The 21527-nt window shown below is 47.1% G+C and overlaps 1 protein-coding gene across 1 annotated transcript in view; it reads right to left on the reverse strand.

The window, feature by feature from the left end:
- The window catches only part of Prkce (protein kinase C epsilon), a 486519-nt gene that overhangs the window by 75708 nt on the left and 389284 nt on the right, over nt 1-21527 (reverse strand). The window contains 1 exon segment of the mRNA XM_032908730.1: nt 18488-18642. Within this exon segment, the coding sequence (XP_032764621.1) occupies nt 18488-18642 (155 nt within the window).

Genomic DNA, 21527 nt, shown 5'->3' on the forward strand with positions numbered 1-21527 from the left:
TAAATGCATACAGACAATTCATCAAAGGACTTGAAGGAGGGAGAGGGCTAACGAATGACAGGACATTAATAGACTGTAAAACAATATAAGGAAAAAGTATTCGTAAGCTCTCGGCGTTCTGGGCTAAATTATGTCCTTGAAATCTATTCATGGAAGCCCTAATTTTAGTATATCAGAGTGGGACTGCATTTGAAGACAAGGCCTTTAAAGAAATCATTTAATTAAAATATGACCATCAAAGTGGACCTTAATCCAATCTGATTATTGTCCTTCTCAAAACGGGACGCTAGAATACAGCAAGACGTACAGAAAGGCAACCACAGGAAGAAGCACTGGGGAAAGGGAGGAGCACTGGGAATAGAGAGGAGCACTGGGGATAAGGAGGAGCACTGGGGATAAGGAGGAGCACTGGGGATAAGGAGGAGCACTGGGGATAAGGAGGAGCACTGAGGGATAAGGAGGAGCACTGGGGATAAGGAGGAGCACTGGGGATAAGGAGGAGCACTGGGAATAGAGAGGAGCACTGGGGATGGGGATAAGGAGGAGCACTGGGGATAAGGAGGAGCACTGGGGATAAGGAGGAGCACTGGGGATAAGGAGGAGCACTGGGAATAGAGAGGAGCACTGGGGATAAGGAGGAGCACTGGGGATAAGGAGGAGCACTGGCTATCTTGCCTAGGGAGCAACAGATCTTTTCTTTTTGGCCCTCATAGGAAAACAACCTTGTCAGTATCTTGATCTTAGAAAATATTAATTTCCATGGTTTAAGCCACCTAATTTGGGATATTCTCTTATGGTAGTGTTGTAAGACCCCATAGTGGCCTTACCTCAGGAGCGCCACCCACAGAGCACAGATTGACAAAGTGACCACTGCATGAGGGTATAAGGTTTTTAATCCACGTTTGTGGGGTTGCTCATCCACGCAGGGAGAGGCAACCCCGAACCCAAAAAGCACACAACTTTTATTCGTTACAGAGGGCAGACTTCAGCAACAGGGTTAGCTGGCCCATTCTCATTGGTGGTACAGAGGACAAAGGATCTGGTCAGGTATTGGCTGGCCTGCTCAAGGGGCTGTTCTTGGCTCAGTTGGTCACTTTCCTCATCCAGCCCTACACCTGGCCTTGGAGAATCACTGGGAAAGGGCTGAGTTGGCACATCCCTTAGGGGTAGGGTGAACTGGGTGGTCAGGCAGGGTCAGGATGACATCTTGCGGTTGTTCTTAGAATTTACCACAGGGAGGGGTAGGGGGTCTTTCTGAGAACAGTTGTTACTGCTTAATTAGCTTAGTCAGAATCTTGATCACCAAAATTTTATCATATCACTGGGCATCCTGACGTCAGATGTATCTCTCAGAAAGGTCACAAGTTTGTCATAGGCATCCTGACCACCAGATGTGTTTCTCAAAACCTTGTTTTGACAACTTTGTTTCTCACATCTATGAAACTTTATTTCTTCCATAGCATTAACTTGCTATGCTTATAGAAAAAGTTGTTCTCCATGTCCGTTTGGGTTATCAGTTCTCATACCACTATGTGCATTACGGTTTGAATCTGGAATGCCCCCAGTAGGCTCACGTTTTGAGCACTCGGCCTTCAGTCCGTGGTGCTATTTCGAAGGCTGTGTAGTTCAGTGCATGTGACAACTATGCTTATGGTAGCCTGGTTGCTCTTCCTCAGGTGCTGGTCTTTCTTCCTCCTCATTACCCTTTTTTGAGAAGATGTCTCACTGACCTGAAGCATAACAAGAGGCTGGATGGGCCAGCTACGGGATCCTGCTTATCTCTGCCTCTTTAGCAATGGGATTACAGGTCCATGCTCCCAGCACATTGTCCTCCCCCCCCCCCACTCTCAACTTGGGTTCTGGGGAGCAAACTCGGATCCTTGTGCTTGCAAAGCAGTCACTCTACTGACTGAGCTGCCTCTCTGCCAAAGCAAAGGAAAAACGAAACAAAACAAAACAAAACAAAACAAAAACCCCTGTGATGGCTTGTATGTGCTTGGGCCCAGGGAGTGGTGGGATTAGAAGGTGTGGCCCTGTTGGAGTAGGTGTGTCACTGTGGGTGTGGGTTATAAGACCCTCTTTCTAGCTGCCTGGAAGCCAGTATCCTGCCAGCAGCCTTCAGATGAAGATGTAGAACTCTCAGCTCCTCCTGCACCATGCCTGCCTGGATGCTGCCATGCTCCTGCCTTGATGATAATGGACTGAACCTCTGAACCTGTAAGCCAGCCCCAATTAAATGTTGTCCTTATAAGAGTTGCCTTGGTCATGGTGTCTGTTCACAGCAGTAAAACCCTAACTAAAACAACCCCACAATTTACTCTTAAAATCAAAGCTGTTGTAAATGTACATAACATTGGACAGCCTAGAAAATAAAGGCCAGAGTTTCAAGGCGACAGTATAGGAAAACGCTGTCTGTCTTCTGGGGGAAATTTCTGCCTAGTGGCCAGTGGAAAATGTACTCAAGTAGCGTGCTAGTAAGTAACTAATGATGGCCCTAGGGTAGCTGAGGGAACTTCATCAGCAGCCTTTGCTGACTTAGGATATAATTACTCTGTGACAGCTGGCCCTGAGCTGGGAAGAGATGGGTCCACGTGACTGCTTCTCCACTGGGTCCTGTGGCCAGCATGTACCAGTTCACCAGAGAATATTACAACATTTTTTTGAATTTAGTGAGTTGGTTGATAAAATGTTGGTTAGTTAGAAACTGGCCCCCTGGGGAGAATATTTACACCACAGAAATAAGAAAATTCTGCAAGTCTGGCTGGTTTTGTCGGGAGCTAGCTTCATCAGCACATGCGATCAAAACCCAGGAGTCCTGACCCCAACTTCTGCCTTTGTCTCTAAGAGACACAGAGGCCTTGGACAAGTCTGAGTTTCAATTTTTTCCTCTAGAAAAATGGGAGGGGAGTGTCTAAAGTTCTCCCTTCTCTCAAATGCTGGGGAACATCAAACCTATCGTTTAGTTTCTATGTCTAGTGCACCCCAAGATCATGCTCTGATCTTCATTCTAAAGCCCCTCCACCCAGAGTCCTTCGCTCCCCAGGTCTGACCTCACGCCTCGCCAAGCTGCCCTCGTACTTTGAGTTCCAGCTCTTGGGCCCAGGGCTGTGTTTGGGGCCTCCCCCCAACTCTGTTCTCCTTCCTACTCACCCCCCCACATCCTTTTACTCTGGCTACCTCTTGCCTACCCCTTCAGGCCTCTCTGGGAGAGGCCGCTTTTTCCCAGAGCCTTCTCTGGCTTGCTCTAGGCCAGCCCAGGGACTTCCCTGTCTTTCTCTAGTAGCACCACATATTTCCCTGTCATAACCCTTATCAGTTTTTATTGTTATCGCTTGCTTCATTGTCTGCTGTCCCCACCCCAGTGCCAAGAGGGCAGAGACTGGATGTCTCATGTCTTATGAGAGCATCCTAAAGCACACCTGTCACATGGAGGCGTCTTAACCAACATTGCTGACCTGCTGTCTGGACGACACAGGCATTTTCTTGGTGGCTTCTCCACAACCTTCTTCAGGAATTGGCAGATGGGAGCGTATTCCCAGCAAAGGAGCAACTGCCATCCCTACTTCCAAGAGGGATGTAGGTGGCTGTGAGCGTCTCGGTCCTTTTCCCAGAATGCATCTCTTCCCTCCGTTAGCTGTCCCTACATACAAGCCATGTGTATCCCCTCGAGGTAAAGTGGCTACATCAGAGCATAGGCAAACTATTCATTTTGTAAATAAGGGAGCATCCTGAACAAACTAGAGGGTATGTGTGGGCAGGAGGGGACCCATCACTAGCGTCACCTACCAATGAAGCTACATTTTCTAAGGGGCCATAGGAATCATGGGCCATGGACTCTAAACCCTCCCAAGAGGAACCATTACCTGCCAGGACCTCACAGAGATAATAAAGCTGAGTTTGTAATCAACCTTTGGGTTGTGTTCAAGACCAAACAGCCTGAGAATCACAAAGGTAGTTCATCCTGTATGGCCGTCCTATTGTATGAGTAGGGAAACAGGCCCCGCAAAGGATAATGATACCATTAATACCATAATAATAATTTGCTCATGGCCGCCCAACTGAGATAGAACTTTACTAGTGTTCTGGTCTGGTTTCTGTCCTGGTGTTCTCTGCTGAGAAGCAATTCATCAAGTAGACATAGCAAAGGACAGAAGGACATGCAAGACAGGGCAGTGCACTCCAAACAAAGTCCAGGCTGGTCCATTTTCTCCTCGTGGCCACGAATGTCCAGTAAACTCCTCCCTGCCAACCTCCCCTCTTCTTGCGGGTAGGCTTTTTTGCTTTGTTTTATTCTTGTAAAGTAAAAATATGCATTAAGAGATTGTGGTTCATTAGGGGAAGTCATCAATCTATAGTTCGCAGAATATCTGTCTACAGGATCATCAAATCAAGAAACAGACACAATTCAGTGGGAGAACTGCTCTGGCAGACTGCAGCAGACGCAGTGTGAAATGGGGAAGAAATGAGCACATTTTCTAGAGCAGGCCAGGGGACGTGAGTTAACACTTAAAGGATGAGAAGGAGCTAAACAAACGGAACCCATCATAGTCTAGGGAGAGTTCTGAGGAAACAGGCTGCGTGGGGACTGTTACTGTTGGGGACGGAATTAAGTGCGTGTCACACCTGGATGTGTCAGAGGTCACTCCAAAGACCACACTTGGTAGGCTCAAGAGGTGACTCAGAGAGAAGGTCACTGGAGGAAGCGGCGAGGCAGATATAAGGGGAACATCTTGTGAGACAGAGAGAGATCTGTGTGCAAGTCCCAGTGACCGAACTTCCCAGTGACGAAGCCAGCAAGAGCCCGAGGTTGTAGGTGTTACTGTGTAAAAGGTCCAAGAACCTCCAGACATTATCTTGAGACAGCACAGCCCTTATATACTTCCTGGTAACTGAAGTGTCCACGTTTCTTGCTTTATAAAGAGCTGGGCAGAGACGGTATAAGCCTCAGAGGCAAGGGGTGAAGAGAAGGAGGGCACGGACAGCATTAGGCGTGTAGCCTGTTAGCACATGAACCATAAAAAGAAGCAAAGGCAACTAGGTGTGGCCCCTAGGGTCTCTGTTCTCTGTGATGTCTAAACTGTTCCCTTCTCCACCCCTCCGGTGACCTCAAAATAAACACAGCCAACGCGGAGGGCCACTGAGCCCGCCTCAGACTTTCACACAAAACTTGCCTACCATGGCAAAACTGCCAATTGTTTGCTGAAACAATTCCCATTTTTAGGAGCTCAATTATTAGCCAGGGGCCTCAAAGAAACAAAATCCCATGACTCAAGCTTGGAGAATCTAATCTCTGCTCGAATCCACCGCACTAACGCTCCTTCCAAGATAACTGCTTCTGTAGAGCGCTGGGTGCTCATAAGGAAATATCCAGATATCCAATTCCCCTTCAAAGGAAAGGTATGCTACCTTAGCATCTCAAAGATGCCTTTGTTGGGAAGATTCTTAATCAACATGAGATGAGATGTTTTTTTATCAGTCTGACAACGGACTGAATTCTACGGAGAATTCTACTAACTGTACACTCAGCCACTAACTGTGTGTGTGTGTGCGGTGTGAGTCGTGTTGTAACTCTGATGCTGGGCTCTCGGTTCTGTGTTAGGTACCAGATCTCGAATAAAGGAAGGTGGTCACGGAGTCTGGCTATTTTGTCTCTGGACACATATTACTAGCTCAAACTCCACCAGGAATTTCCCCTCTGGTTCTAAACTTCTTGTTTGTTCTGAATCTCCGATGTCAACAGAATTCATAATCCTACTTTTGATCCAGCCAGCAGTATCATGGCTTCTTCAGAGGAATGTAAACAAGGCTTCGGTTCCAGCCAACTGTGCTCTCTCTGCCCGGCTCCTCTTCATGGTGTCACAGTGACTTTGTCCCTTGCTGTAACCAGCAGAAAACACTGATGGAGATCAGTTTGGGGTAAAAAAAAGCCTCATCCTAAAATAAATCTGGACCCCTAAAACAGTTCTACCTTGAGATTATGGGACACTATTTAGCATGCTGTTACCAGGGAATGCAATATTCAGTTGTCAGCATGGCAGCGGACAGAAGACTCTCATGACTAAAACGCACATTACTGAGGGGCTCAGGGATGGTGTGCAGTTGTGGCAAAGATCACCCAATAGAGAAACTGAGATGCCAATGCCGACACTAAGACTTTACTAATTAGCAGACGTTTTGGGCTGTTCCAAGTCACTGGCTAGGGATCAGCACAGACACCTCCTATACATATCCACAAGTCCTACATCTATGGAATTACTCAACCTCAAAGGCAAAGTATGCATCTGTTCTGGACATACATTTTTATTCTTTCCGTTCCCTAAACGATACAGTAGGACAACTGTTTACAAAGCCGTGCACTGTTTCAGGTAGTGTAAGGAATTGAGAGAGGGCAGTTTACAGAGTAAATGTGTAAGTTCTTTATCAACAGACTCCATTTTGCATAAGGTGCTTGAGTCTCTGAATTGTAGAATCTGCAGCAATCCTGGAGGTCTGCCATGGTAAATACTAAGTAATGACTGAAGTGTCCTGCCTGGTGCTTCTAACACGGTAGTTCTCAACTTGTGGGTCATAACGCCTCTGAGGGCAAATGACCCTTTCACAGGGGTCACATGTAAGACGTCCTGCACATCAGATATTTACTTTACAGCAATTAACAGTAGCAAAATTATAGTTATGAGGTAGCAAAAAATAATTTTATGGTTGTGGAGATCACCACAAGATGAGGAACTGTTTTAAAGGGTCACAGCATTAGGAAGGTTGGGAACCACTGAGCTAACAGGAATGGATCATAGTAACAACAGTTTTAAAAAGCTCGTTCTTTGGAGTACTGTCCGGTGCTGAGTTAGAGGCTCTGCTTGGATGGACCCTTAACTGCACAACAGAATCCACATGTCTATCGGCCTATTTACCCCAACAGGGGCTTATGACATTGCCTTATCTGTGGTTCACTAGCTGGGCCCAACCCCCTTCCCAGGTGCATTTCTGTCAACTAGCCTATTAACCAACCCAAGCCAACCCTGTAACTAGCCTATTAACCAACCCAAGACAACCCTGTAACTAGCCTATTAACCAACCCAAGACAACCCTGTAACTAGCCTATTAACCAACCCAAGACAACCCTGTAACTAGCCTATTAACCAACCCAAGACAACCCTGTAACTAGCCTATTAACCAACCCAAGACAACCTTGTAACTAGCCTATTAACCAACCCAAGACAACCTTGTAACTAGCCTATTAACCAACCCAAGCCAACCCTGTAACTAGCCTATTAACTAACCCAAGCCAACCCCGTAACTAGCCTATTAACCAACCCAAGCCAACCCCACAGGTCTTGCCACTGGATGCATACCAGCTGCTGTTAGCACCATCTGACATATGAGAGTGTGGCTCAGAGAGGAGGCTAAACATGAGTGGCGAGTTAGGTGCTTGAACCTGGGTCCTTTGTATTTGTTTGTGAGAGCTACTACAAACTGGATGACTTAAATGACAGGAGTTGACTTCTCTCAGTGGTGACATTTAGATAGTCACAGTCAAGATGCCCGCAGGTTGGTTTGCTCTGAGGACATTCTCCTTGGCTTGAAGAGGGCCATCTTCTCCAAATGTCCTCACAGGGTCCTTTCCTGTCCTTTTCTCGGTCCTATGTCTCATTTCTTGTAAGGAGAACAGCTGTCTTGCATTGGTGCCCGCCCAGACCCAACTGTAATCGCCTCTTTTAAAAGACTCTAATTTCAAATAGGGTCATATTCTGATGTGTTGGAGATTAAAATCCCAGCATGTGAATTTGGATGGGTGGAGGGCTTGTCCCACACATCCTCTGACCCCCAGGACTCTCTGTCTATTCAGGCAGTATTTACAGAACCGTCCAGGTGCCAGGGACTGCACTTCTGCGGATGTTTTCATCATGTAATTTTCAAAACAGTCCGAGGAGGTTTATGTCCTAATTCCCATGGCATGGTGAAAATAAAATTCAAACAGCCTGATTATTCTGGCTAGGGAGACACAACAAAGAAGAGGATGACCCAGCGTTCAGGCCCAGTTCTTTGACCCCAAACTCAGTGTCGTCTCCAAAATAAAACTCTGCTTCCCATGTGAAACTGAGACAGGCAGCAGCGGGGACAGGGCGACCTGACAGTGGCACTGGAGGTGATGGGCTCTGGTAGGACCACTGTCTTAGGAAACATCATAAATATTGTGGTGAGTTACCATAGCAACCTCAGCGCGGCTATGGTGGTGCCGTGGTTGTTGTTGTCGTTGTGGTTAGTGACCTCTTGATAAAGACAGTAGGTAGAATAGCTATGATTATTTTTCTCTCTTTCCCAAAATTGTACACAAAGATGGAGAAAACATGCATGTGGAAGTGTGGGAATGGATTTATCTGTCTAAAGAAAGCTGAGTCCTGAACCAGTAGTGGGTGAAACTAAAAAATTAAATTCATCCTACAAATTTTCACCCCTCCTCCAGAGATTAGGAATAGACAGTAAGTTGTTTCTAGAGAGATGGAGACGTGGGGACCATGAGCGTTTGTTGAGACATAGTTATAAACCCAGGTGGCCAGGAGGGCTTTGTGCCATCCCGTCACCTGCACCAGAGACTGATTTTCTGAAGAAGGGGAGCAGAGTGTTGCCAGACCTAAAGGGTGGGTACCACGACAGCGAAGGTGAGAGGAGTAGCCAGAGACTTAAGGGTGCTCTTCCAGCCCTCTCCCTTCACTTGGCTGTGGTAGCGCTTGATGCATCTCTCAGTTCCAAAGCCATTCGAGCAGCCATTACAAGGTATAACATCGCATAGTCACGTTTCCCATAGGGACAAGAGTCTTCTCTGGATCATAGAATCACTCTCAGAGGGAAGGTCTAAAATTATCCATAGAATTTTCCCAATGAAGCAGCCATCCAGACCAGTCTATAATACACCCAACTTGACTAGTCCCACAGCCAAAAGTTAACTCTAGGGAAGGATAACTTGAGGGAAGGAATCCTTTGCAATATTACTGCGCTTTCCAGATCGGAAGAATTTGAAAAGATCTGTCAGTGTCTTGTACAACCAATTGATAGACCTATACCGCATCACTAGATAATTCTGAAATACTGGTGACAGAAAAACTTTTAACACATCTCTGTAAATATAGAAGTAGGTACAACTGAGGATCAAGAAACAAGACAACATTAGAGACCACTCTGAATTAGACACTGACAGCAGTATTTCAATTCTGAGTGGAAATAGTTTCTGGTCTTCTTCATTTGAAGGTAAAGACAGGATGATCTCTGGTATAAAGTGAAGGTCTCCACACCTCCATGCCCCTGTGGCCACCCTGGATTGTCTGTCTGACAGACTGTATAGTCATCTGAGTGGAGAAGCCTCAACACAGAAATTGCCCAGATCAGATTGGTCTCTGAACATGTTTGAGGGAGAGTATATTGATCACTAATTGATGTAATTGGGCCCATCCCACTGCGGTGGCCCCATCCCTAGGTAGGTGGTCCTTGTCTTATACAAGAAAGCTAGCTGAGTTTGAGTCCATTAAGTCAGAGAGGGAGCCAGTGAGGGACATTTCTCCATGACTCCTGACTTGAGTTCCCGTCTGACTTCTCTCAATGAATCCTGTGAGTTGGAAGTGTAAAGCATCATAAACTCTTTCCTCCCCTGAGCTACTCTTGGTCAGAACGCTGTTTAACACAGAGCAGAGAGGAAGCTAAGACAACGGAGTATTAGAAAACTCCTCCACCTGGTGCTTCTCTGAATTGTGGGGATCTACACTGTATACGTGCATGAAGTTTCAAAAGTAAACATAAAATATTCTTTCAAAGGAAAGAGGAAGACATGGAACATGAAAAAGAGAAGCCACAAGAGACACCAGAGAACAGAGAATGGTTGGGTTGGCAGCTCACAGCTAGCACAGTGGGCAATTCCTCACACTGGAGTAGTCTAGAAGCCACAAGGCCACAAGAGGAAGCCACCCAAGAATATGACACAGGTAGAACACAGACTGCGAATGGATGTCTTAAGGGATGATATGGGGGATTTGTGGAGAGTCTGTGGCTGACCCAATCATAAGGGCATAAAACAGAAAGGAAAGATGTAATTATTACCTCCAGGGGGAGCAAACCCAAATGAGAAACATCGAAGGAAAGTAATGTTAGTATAGCACACGACTCAGTCCAAACGGCTTTCAACAGTCCCGATGGGGTGTGCAGCGTATAGCCACACAATCAAGAGCGTGGTAATCTATGCTGAAAGCAGGCAGGGTGGAACTGGTGTATGTGATGGGGTGGTGGGATTAGGTGACAGTCAACAAGGAGGACTAGAGTCTTATTACCAACTGTCAAGTTACTGGATAGTACTCGAAATACAGAAAGGGACTTTGGAATAATCCCACCCAGAAATACATGGGACCACCCTCAAAGCTTCGGGAAACTACTTTGGGAGGAAAGGAGGACAGAATGAAATTCTTTTTTGTTTGTTTGTTTGTTTTAGCTTTTTTTTTTTTTTTTGAGACAGCCCTGGCTGTCCTGAAACGCACTCTGTAGACCAGGCTGGCTTGAACTCAGAAATCTGCCTGCCACTGCCTCCTGAGTGCAGGGATTTTAGGCTTGTACCACTACCATGACAGAAAGAAACTCTTTATTTGCCTAAACGCCTTACAGAGCTGTCTGAAGCTTTACCTGTATTTATATCCGGTTAAAATGACATTTAAGCTTTATGCTCTCTCACTGTACAAGCCTGGTGAGTTATTGCCCAAGTTTGGCTTCCAGGTTTCATACCTATAAAAAGAAGGAGTGGGATCATGTGATCTCCTAGGCCCTTGATGTAGCAGTCACTCATAGTTCCTGTTGTGGTGCCTGATATTCCCATTGAAATCTTAACTATTGGATCTTGAGGAATTTTACATCGAAATATCACTTTCTAGAGAGGGCAGGGAAAGCTGACAGCTGAAAAGTGTTCGTTGGTAACACAATGCCAAAATATTTCCTGGGAGTGGGCTCCATGAGCCTGGCATGACTGGGGGACTGGATGCCCACCGCAAACCCTCTGCTGTCTTATCTTAAGTTTTAAATAAGTGGATAATGCATTGAATTGAGACGGGGGGTCAACAAATACCAGACCTTCTAATTATTAACACGTTTTGAGGAGAGACCTTTGAGTGAGGAGATTCTCAACTGTGTCACCAATGAGCATCGGATCTAGGGACCGAGGTAAGGAGCGATGACCATTCTTGGAAGTCAAGTTGACTACAACGGAATTAACTGAAACCCAAGCAGCTGGGCCCGCCTCAGGGATTTCTCATGATTGGATCATGGGAGGTGGGAAGACCCACTGTGAATCTGGACCACACCTCCTGTTGGCAGCCTACACAAGACACGGAAGGAGGAAGCCCTTGCTTTTTGCCTGGCACCCTAGCTTCCTTAACAGGCAAGTTCATTCCTTTGCCGGCATTAGAACCTACTTCATGATTGCACTGTATACAGCAGACAAGTGGAGACATCTAGCCTCACGGACGGAACAGCTACTGGACCCTAGGACTTTCTGTTGGGAGACAGCCACTGATGGACTAGTAGGATCGCAGCTTGTAAGCCATTCTAGTAGATCATATATATCCATTCTATCAGTTCTGTTCCTTTAGAGAACCCTGACTACAGAAGGCTAGCCTCATTTTTATATCACAATTTAGCATGCATGTTTCCAGAGAGAACAGTTTCAAGAACACTTGGAAGGACTGGTCTGGGAGTTATGTCAAAATATCATCAAGGACAGAAAGTCTTGGAGAATTTAAGAAATAGGAGTGCTTACAACTTCCATCCCTGGATGCCAGAGATCAAACTTTAGTTCTCAGAATATCAAATGTTAACCCTACATGACAATTTAGGTTAAAAAGAAGGTGACTGTTGAGTTTCCTTGATGTCATGTCCTCAACTCCAGTCTGACAGTCTTCCAGCCACCTCCAAGTACCCCATGGAGGGGTTGGAGCTCTGTTCTCTGAACTCCTTAAATGGAAACCAGTCATCAAGAGGGTTGTGTTTCCTTCATGCTGCCCAAAGGATCCTCTGAAAAGAATTGTACTTTTTGACCTTTGGGTAGCCATGAGGTTCACGATGGGGAAATGGCTCCATGCCTTTCGTTACTCCTTACACTTTTATTGCACCACACTCATCATCTTCAAAGTTCACCTTTATGAGAAGAGAGGCTAATGAGTAAGAAGGACTCCACACTTGTAATGTGGATCTAGAAGCTTGAGCTAGCTGGAAGATTCCCAATGTTGTTTTGTTGTCTTGGTGAAAACTAATTGGAAGTTTAAGATCCATGTTGCCTGCTGCGATAGGTACAAGAGTAAGCTACATTCTAAGGCTGAGGAAACGGAGGCCTAAAGCAGGAAGACCATTGGCCAGAAATTTAACCCTGTGCACTCCTCAGCACCCTGGACTACTCAGGGTTTCCTGGCTTCTAACTGTTCTCTCCCATCTTTCCAGGTAGACCATAGCTCTCTTTTCTCTCTCAATATCTCATGTCTGCCATTTCTGACAGTCAGTGGGTGCTACCATACACTGAGCACGATGCAGAGGAGGAGAAAGCTCCCCAGGTCACCTGACTGAAGGCTCATCCCTCAAAACCACTTCTCACAGGGTGGGTGAGGGGCTTGAAGTAGGAACTTTGTCTTTCATCTTTGGTGTGTGTGTGTGTGTGTGTGTGTGTGTGTGTGTGCCTGTGTGTGTGCATGTATGTGTGCATGTGCATGTGTGTGTGTGTGTGTGTGTGTGTGTGCATGTGTGTGTGTGTGTGTGCGTGTGTGTGTGCATGTGTGTGTGTGTATGTGTGTGTGCATGTGCGTGTGTGTGTGTGTGTGTGCATGTGCATGTGCGTGTGTTCATGTGTGTGTGCGTGTGTGTGTACATGGGCACACGTGTGCATGTTTTTGCCTTCTGTTGGCACATGTACGGGTACATGTGGCAAAGTGTGAGGTTAGTAGTTATTCTCAGTTGTTCTTCTACCTTATTGCTTGAGGCAGACACTTAAGCAAACTCATAATGCACCAACATGGCTGATGCCATTAGCCAGCTTTCTCTGGGGATTCTGTCTCTGTCTCTGACTAGAATTAGAGGCAGGTCACCATACCAATGTGCCATTCATGTGAGCTTCTGGGAGTTTGAATTTGGTCCTCATACTTGCATAGAAAGTATTTTAACCTCGGAGATAAAGCCCCAGTTCTGTGGGGAAAGACTTTTAACAGCTGCAGTCAGGATGGGTGGAAACAGTGCTTGAATGCATTCTTCTACAGCACCAAAACGTGCCGCAAAACAGCCCTCCAGGACATAGAGGGAGCTCCCTGTGCCCCCTGGGTAGACAGCCCAAGTCTAGGAGAGCCGAGAGGAAAATGCGCCTGTGCCTCTAACTTGGGCTGTAAGTGTGAGCACTGGCTGGAAAAGTGATCTCTTCTCTTCCTTATTAACACAACACTGACCAATAAGCTGCTTACTGGTATACGTAAAAATTCCATTGGGAAAGATAAAAATCCAAATCTTAACTGTAATAGCAAAGTCCACACAACCTGTCCTTGCCTATTTGCCACTTAGACTCCTGTTATATCACACAGAATATAATAGCTGCCCGGCATCACAACAGGCTGGAGCAGGAAGGCAAGGGCACACACTCATAGCCTCTGTGGCAACCTCAGACTCAGACCCTTGACAGCCCTTCTGATGGCATCTTGGGATGAAGGTGACACGGGACATACAGATCTCATGGTCCTCCTGAGTCTATCATCTAAAACAGAAAGGAATGAAGTGGCCTTCAGATTTAAAAAATATGCATGTCAGGAATGCTTCAGAGACGTTTGGGAAGCACAGCCTTATGAAGCAGCAAGTCCCAGACAGGACAGTTCTAGAACAGAACATTCTAGAACAGCAAGCACGCATTGAATAGCGTTGATGAGGAGTGCTGGCCTACGCTACACACCCAATAAGCACTCTTGTGAGTGGCTCTCACTGAGAGAAGATGCATCTAAGAAAAAGGAGGTCATGTTAGCAAAGGGCCTCGCTAAACGCATGACTTAGAGAGACCCCATCTTGTTTAGGAGGAGCACAATGCCATAGCGGGCAGGAAGGAAGGGAGGGCTGTGTGAGCTGGGGTACAGCTCATTATCCTGAAGGCAGAAGGAAATTCCTCAGAGTCATAATTCCCAAATGTATTGGTTTGAATACATTGGTTTGAGCCCAGTGAGCAGTTGGTGGGGTGCTTTGAAGGAGTAGAGGTGTGGTCTTTGTTGGAGGAGGTGAATCAATGGAGCTAAGCACTGAGGTATCAAGAGCCCACTCCAGGCCTAGTCACATCTCCCCCTGACTTCCTTCCTTCCCACCTGGGATTAGCAGGATATAAAGCTGTGGCTCCAACACTATGTGTGCTACCATGCTCTGTAACCGTGATGATGATGGACTAAGCCTCTGAAATGGCAAGCCAGCTCCCCACCCCCCACCAACACGCACACACACACCACCAATTGAATGCTTTTCTCTTGTAAGAGTTCCTGTTGGCATTGTACTCTCCACAAAAATACAACAGTGAAGAAAATACGGAGTTAGCTGGGAACACATTCAGAAACACACAGGCTCCTAAACCCCATCCGTCTGGAACCCTTGGAGTTATTTCCTGGAATTTGCATTCTGTTTTTATCATGACAAAATAAATGTTCACACAGGACAGAGGAGTGACTGGCTATGCTGCTTCGGCAAACGTCAGCTCGTGGCACTCTTGTCTCTCCCAATATAATCTCACTCATATGCATATGTTAACCTGGCACCATAAGGTGGCAGCATTCGTGCTCCATGGGAGCCTCTGTGAAGACAACTCACTGGGGATGGAATGGTGTGGTCTGGATTACCTATGGGGCAGGGTACGTGGTTAAGGGAAACGATAAGGTTGAAAGTTCGAAGCCCACCCAGGTCCTGCGAGCACATGTGGTACCTGTGAGAAACGTGACACTGTGATTTGACGCGCCTGTCCCTCTGAAATGCATATTGGGACTTGCCTCTGTGATGGGAGTTAGAGGTGGGCTCTTAGATGCTTCAGGTGCTTCCCCCTCAGAGACTCCATCTTCACCGATGTGCTAATGCCATTACCATGGGGAGGATTTGCTATCTCATGCCCTCCCTTTACTTTGGCCGTCACCCATTATATTCTGCTCCGTTGTGTTGTGTAGCATGGCGTTGTGCTACTTATTGCTGGTTAGTGTCTGACGCTGCTAGTGAAATGTGGGTGGTTGTCCCCACAGAACAGAATGGACACATCCCAAGGAAAGAGAGAGTTCTTCTTGTCACTGGCATCTACTGAGACGCTGCCTTAAAGTAGAGATGACCTTTCACACACTTAATTTCTATAATTCCAACTAGCTTGTAAATTGCTCTGGGGTGGGCAGCGGTGTAAATCAGTAGTTCTTACCCTTCCTGATGCTCTTCCCTTTACTACCGTTCTTCATGTTGTGGCGACCCCCAACCGTAAAATCATTTCGTTGCTATTTCATAACTGTAATGTGCTAGTTAGGAATCATGCTGTGAAGATCTGACATGCGGCCTCTATGGGGGTCCTGACCCACAGGGTGAGAACGGCTGATCTAAATTTTGTATACATGATCAATGGTAGGGAGGCAATAGATGTCTTAAATTACAACTGATTCACCAGTGACAGACAGAGCTGCAGGGACACACCCTGGCCGATGCATTCAGACAGGAGAAATGGCTGGAGGCCCCTGGAATGAATTGTGGGGAGCCAAGAATGCCCTGACTGGATGCAAAGGACAGAAGAATTCCCGAGTGTGTACGGTTGACACAGACACAGCACAGCAAGGAATTGGGCAGTCTTCCTCAGGTCCACGGTCACTGTTCACCAACAACTGACCCGTGTGTGTGCAAAACCAGCCACTGTAGCTTTCTCCTCCTGGACTGCTCACCTGCAGACACTTCCTTCCAAGACTAGCTAGCAGGTTCTGGATGATCTCAGTGGGTGGCCGATGCAGCTCTGTCAAAGCACACACAGCCCACCCGACGCCAGCTTCTCTATATCTGTCCTCTCCTCATTCCCTTGCTATCCCCAGTCAGGTTTCTAGAACTTGAGGGACAGGGCAGGAAGGCAGGAGCTAGGCAAGCAGAATGTTGTGGAGACGGCTGCCAACCTTGATGGTGCTCTGAGGAAGAAGGGAGAGCGCCAACAGAACTGAAGGTAGCCCCAGGGGGCCACATTCTGTATGCTCCCTCCCCTGCCCACCAAACAACATAACATAACACAATAATACAATGTTACTACTGAGAAGATGACACACTGTGTGGCAAAGACATGGCGTTTCTAATAGGCTGTTCTTAAACTCCTAAACCCATGTAATCTTTGAGTGGGCCCAGTAGCCCTTAAGAGGAGGCTGTAGTCCTTCTCTGAGGGTAGAGAGCTTGAGAAGGAAGCCTTTCTCTCCAGCTGACCCTAAGCAAGCCTCGTGAACTCTTAAAGTTTCCAGAACCAAAGTTCTGTCGATCAACGCATGATCTTGGGAGAAGAACCCAAGCTTCAGAAGTTGACTTCGCACACCTTCGCCATAGCACAGAGACACTGAGCATAAGGCATGGATGAGATTCTGGGAAGTAATGTGTAGGGGTTGTGCCCAGACTCCAAGGCTGTGTGGTAGGAGCCAGACAGTGACACACAGCACAAATGTGAATTCCCTCAGGACAGGCTAGGGTAGTGGTTCTTAATCTGTAGGTCATAACCCCTTGGAAGTTGAACAACTTCTCCACAGGGGTTGCATATCAGATATTTACATTAGGATTCATAACAGCGAAATTATAGTTATTGAAGGGACCAGTATAGGCACAAGATACACCCGAACCAAGTTCTTAGCACAAAGGAAACTTACTGCCCCAGACAGACAAAGGACAGGGAATAAGAGACAAAGACATAGAGGATGAGGGAGAAGAGGAAGGGAACAGGGAGAGGGGAGAGGGAATATTCGTCCTGGGGTAGGGTTGGGAGTAGGGGTGAGAGTGGGGACCAGAAAAGGGACTGGACAACAAAGGACTACTGATGGACAGAGAGGAGACAGACGTGACCTGTAGACAGATGGTGGTTTACAAAGGTACAGGGGGTACCGTGTTAGAGTGACGTGTTTGATTCTGATTGGGGATGTTAGCTAGGTGAACCAAAGGGGCTTTTGATTTTGAGAGCTGGACCTTGGTAGTCAGCTCAGGAGGGGGTAGTGGCCAAATAAGAGACTAGGCCTTAGCAGCTAGCTTCAGGGATGCAATCTAATGGTTTTTCAGCAGGGCAGAGGGAACTGAGAAGGGCAAGGCCTGCCCAAGCCGTGCTTGTCATGTAGAGGCTGGCTAGAGTCCCTTCATTTATGAAGTAGCAGTGAAATAATTTTATGATTGGGGGGTCACCACAACACAAGGGTTATTAAAGAGTCACGGCATCAGGGTTGAGAAACGCTGGGTTAGAGTATGGTCCGCAGGGAAGCACTGACTCCCCTCTCTCCAACCCCTCCCCACCCCTGGCTTTATGAAGCCGAGGATAATAGAAGGAAGGGAAGCCTGGGGTGGGCTTGACCAGAACCTTTCAAAGGATATAAAGTCAAGATGCTGCTCCCAGAGCGGGTCAGGCATGTCGAGGTTCGTGCCTAACCTTGACCTAAGCCTAGCTAGCTCCTCTTCCATGCATTTTTTTTTTTTTTTTTAGACAAGGGGGAAGCAAAGACCAAGTAAAGAAATGGACAGTCACTGGAAAAACCTTCGGGAACTTTAGTATCCTTGTTGCTAATTATAAATATTTACGCCTTCCTCCCAGAATTCCTGACCTCACAGAAAAGCCTGCGTAGAGAGTTTTGTTCTCTTACTGGAAGACATGTGTGTGTGTGTGTGTGTGTGTGTGTGTGTGTGTGTGTGTGTGTGTTGGAAAGGGACTGGGCTACTAGCAATAAATAAAAGACTGGACGACCCGAAAAAAGTCACTTCCTGGTGGATAATGTCTAGTTCACACTCCCCGCCCCCACCCCGGGTGTGTAAACCTCTACAGGACTTGTCTTTCCCAGAGTCTATTGACTGGAGACAACTAAGCCAAACAAACCCAGGAAAGGGCAAGAGAGCAGGAAGTGGAGGAAGCCCGTGGCACAGGAGGAAAAAGTCAAGAGAATGCCCTGATGTTCAAGGAAGAGGGCGGAGGAGACAGAGAAGTGAGGGTGACCTAAAAGATCACACAGGGCCAAGCCTTTAAATGTCAGACTTGAGCATTAAATCAAAACAGGCACAATCAGTCGAGCGAATCTCCTGGGGCCTTTCAAATATTAACGTTCACAGTGATAAACACCCCTCCTGCTCCCACCCCCACCCCCACCCCCGAGTCTTCTGTGTGCAAATTGGAACAAACAGCCAAGCTAAGGCCAGTTGCTGGGAGACCAGCTGGGCACCGGCCCGTGGTTGTTCCCCATTGCTTCTGCGTCTAGCACAGGGAAGAAAGACAGACTACCTGTAGATCACTCCATGTTGGTGGAGAAACATGAGAGCAGATGTGACCTCGGCAGCGTAGAACCGGGAACGAGGCTCGTCGAATTTTCGGGACCGCTGAATCTGGAACATGAGGTCTCCACCGTTTACATATTCCATGACGAAGAAGAGGCGGTCCTGAAAGGAGAAAAGAAAACGCTGCTTAACCCACATCAATACTGGTCCTAGTTGGGGCCAACTACACTCTGGGGATCCAGACAGGGCACAGGGACTCAAGGGGGCAAAGGCGGGCTCATGGCGGGTGAAGGCGGATGGGAGTGGTCCGAGGGAGACGATAGGAAGGAGCACTTGAGGCAGGGTATCAAGAGCCATAGAAATTCTGTCTCTGGAATGGGGATATAGCTCAGTTACAACAGGGTTTGCCTAGCATCCAAGAAGCCCTGGGTTAGATTCCCAGCACCACATAAGCTGGGTGTATCATGCAAGCCTGCAGTCCCAACCTTGGGGGATTGGGTAGAGGCAGTAGGATCAGAAGATCGAGGTCATTCTTTGCTACATGAGTTCAAGGCCGTCCTGGGATACTAAGAGTCTCTCTCTCTCTCTCTCTCTCTCTCTCTCTCTGTCTCTCTCTCACACACATACACCCCTCACTTCTATCTTTCTTCTATGACACAGGTTGGAGATTGACAGAAAAGCGAACTAGGTTTTGATTTTAGCCATGCAGTGAGATGTGGCCCTAGACAAATCCCCACTCTGAAAACACATGTGGGGTGGACTCAGTAATGAATAATGATTCTCCCAAAGAAAACCTGGTCCTACCCACAAAATGCTGGGCTGGGTTTTTCAGATGTGACTAAGCCAGTCATCTTCAGAGGTAAGCAATGAGGCAGGGGATAATGGAACAGGGAGGAGATAGTAATCAGGGAAGCAGATTAGAGCAGCACGGCCACAAGCCAAAGGATGCAGGAAGCCCCCAGGCTTGTGGTCCCCAGCCTCCCTAATGATGCTTTATTACAGTTCCTCATGCTGTAGTGACCCCCATAAATTATTCCCATTGCTACTTCCTACCTGTAATTTTGCTACTGTGGTGAGTCATAGTGTAAGCTTGTGATATTCAGGATATCGGATATGAAATCCCTGTGACATGTTCTTTTTGCCCCCAAAGGGGTCTAGACCCACAGGTTGAGAACCACTGTCCTAGATGCCGAAAGGAGAAGTCTCTGAGGGCAGAGGCCTATGGCACCACAGCCTGGTTTGGCCCAGGCGACTGACACTGGTCTCAGATGTCCGGCTTTACAGCTGTGGCAGAATATGTCCCACTATTTGAAGCTACTGAACTTGTAGTAATTCATTAGGATAGCTCTGGGGATCTCGGGATGTTTTAATGCGAAATGACCTGTAAGGCATCATTTAAAAACAAACAGTAGTGAAGAGTCGTGGTGATCAGGGCTGACTCCCTGGAGGCTCTGAACATTGTCCCCTCTCGGGGAGTAGTTCTCAACCTTCCTGATGCCACAACTCTCTAACACAGTCCTTCATGTTGTGGTCACCCCCCAACCATAGCGTTAGTTTTGTTGCTACTGCATGCCTGTGTGAATCATGTGTGTGTCTGTGTGTGAGTTAAGTGTGTGTGAGTGAGTGTGTGTGTGTGTGTCTGTGTGTGAGTGAGTGTGTGTGAGTGTGTGTGAGTGAGTGTGTGAGTGAGTGTGTGTGTCTGTGTGTGTGTGTGAGTGTGTGTGTGTCTGTGTGTGTGTGTGTGTGTGTGTGTCTGTGTGTGTGTGAGTGTGTGTGTGTGTGTGTATGTGTGTGTGTGAGTGTGTGTGTGTGTCTGTGTGTGAGTGAGTGTGTGTGTATGTGTGTGTGTGAGTGTGTGTGTGTGTGTGTGTGAGTGTGTGTCTGTGTGTGAGTGAGTGAGTGTGTGTGTATATCTGTGTATGAGTGAGTGTGTCTCTGTGTATGAGTGTGTGTCTGTATGTGAGTGTGTCTCTGTATGTATGTGTGTGAGTGAGTGTGTGCGTGTCTGTGTGAGTGTGTCTGTGTGTGAGTGTGTGTCTGTGTGAGTGTGTCTGTGTGTGAGTGTGTGTGTGAGTGAGTGTGTCTATGTGTGTGTGTGTGTGTGTGTGTGTGTGTGTGTGTGTGTGTGTGTATGTGTCCACTTGGGGAAGGAAAGGGACTAACAAAAAGGAGACAAAGGGAAATAATGATCAAATATTAGTAAAATACAATGATATATGTGTATGAAAATGTCTTCTTGGAAGCCTATTATTTTGTACACTAAAATTTATTTAAAGAAAAAATAAGGATTCCTCCAAGAACAAACCTTGTTGGCATCGAATCACTTGGAGGCTCATGGGAACAGAGGTCCTTGCAGCCCGCACTGTTTCTGCTTTGGAACCTGAATATCTGCCTCTCTCACAAGTTCCCGGGCGATGACACCGATCCGGTGATCACACTCTGAGAACCTCTGCCCTAGAGGCCATTGGCACAGCCTTTCCCAAGGCTAGCCCCAATACACACTGCTTGTTTGTACTGCCCTACCCGCTGAAAATACCATCAGAAATAAGGACCACAAGCCTGGTCCACAGTCACCGACCCTAGTCTTGGGCTGCTGCCCCAGTGGAGGATTTCCTTGGCTGAGTATAAAGAACCTACGCGTCTAAAGGGGAAAATCTCCCACTACCGTTGCTGCATTCTATCCTGGCATTAATCATAGCACCCGAGGACAGGAACTGTAGAGAGGCAACGGGGAGTGCCCACCACAGCTGTATCACTCACTGGCTGCCTGGCCCCAGACAAAGAAATGCTACATTCTAAGCTCAACTCTCCGGCCTGTAAAAATGAGGATGCAGGGTCTACATCACAGAGTCGTATTTTACTTTTTCTGTTTTGCAGTACAAGTTCAAGAGTCTTGAGCTTGCTAAGCCAGCTACATCCTTAATCCTAAATTATATGTCAAAATGCCCATCTGTGGGCTGGCGAGATGGCCCAGGGGTTAAGAGCACTGGCTGCTCTTCCAGAGGTCCTGAGTTCAATTCCCAGCACCCACATGGCGACTCACGACC

The sequence above is a fragment of the Rattus rattus genome, chromosome 7 (genome assembly GCF_011064425.1).
Source record: "Rattus rattus isolate New Zealand chromosome 7, Rrattus_CSIRO_v1, whole genome shotgun sequence".
Lineage (NCBI taxonomy): Eukaryota > Metazoa > Chordata > Mammalia > Rodentia > Muridae > Rattus > Rattus rattus.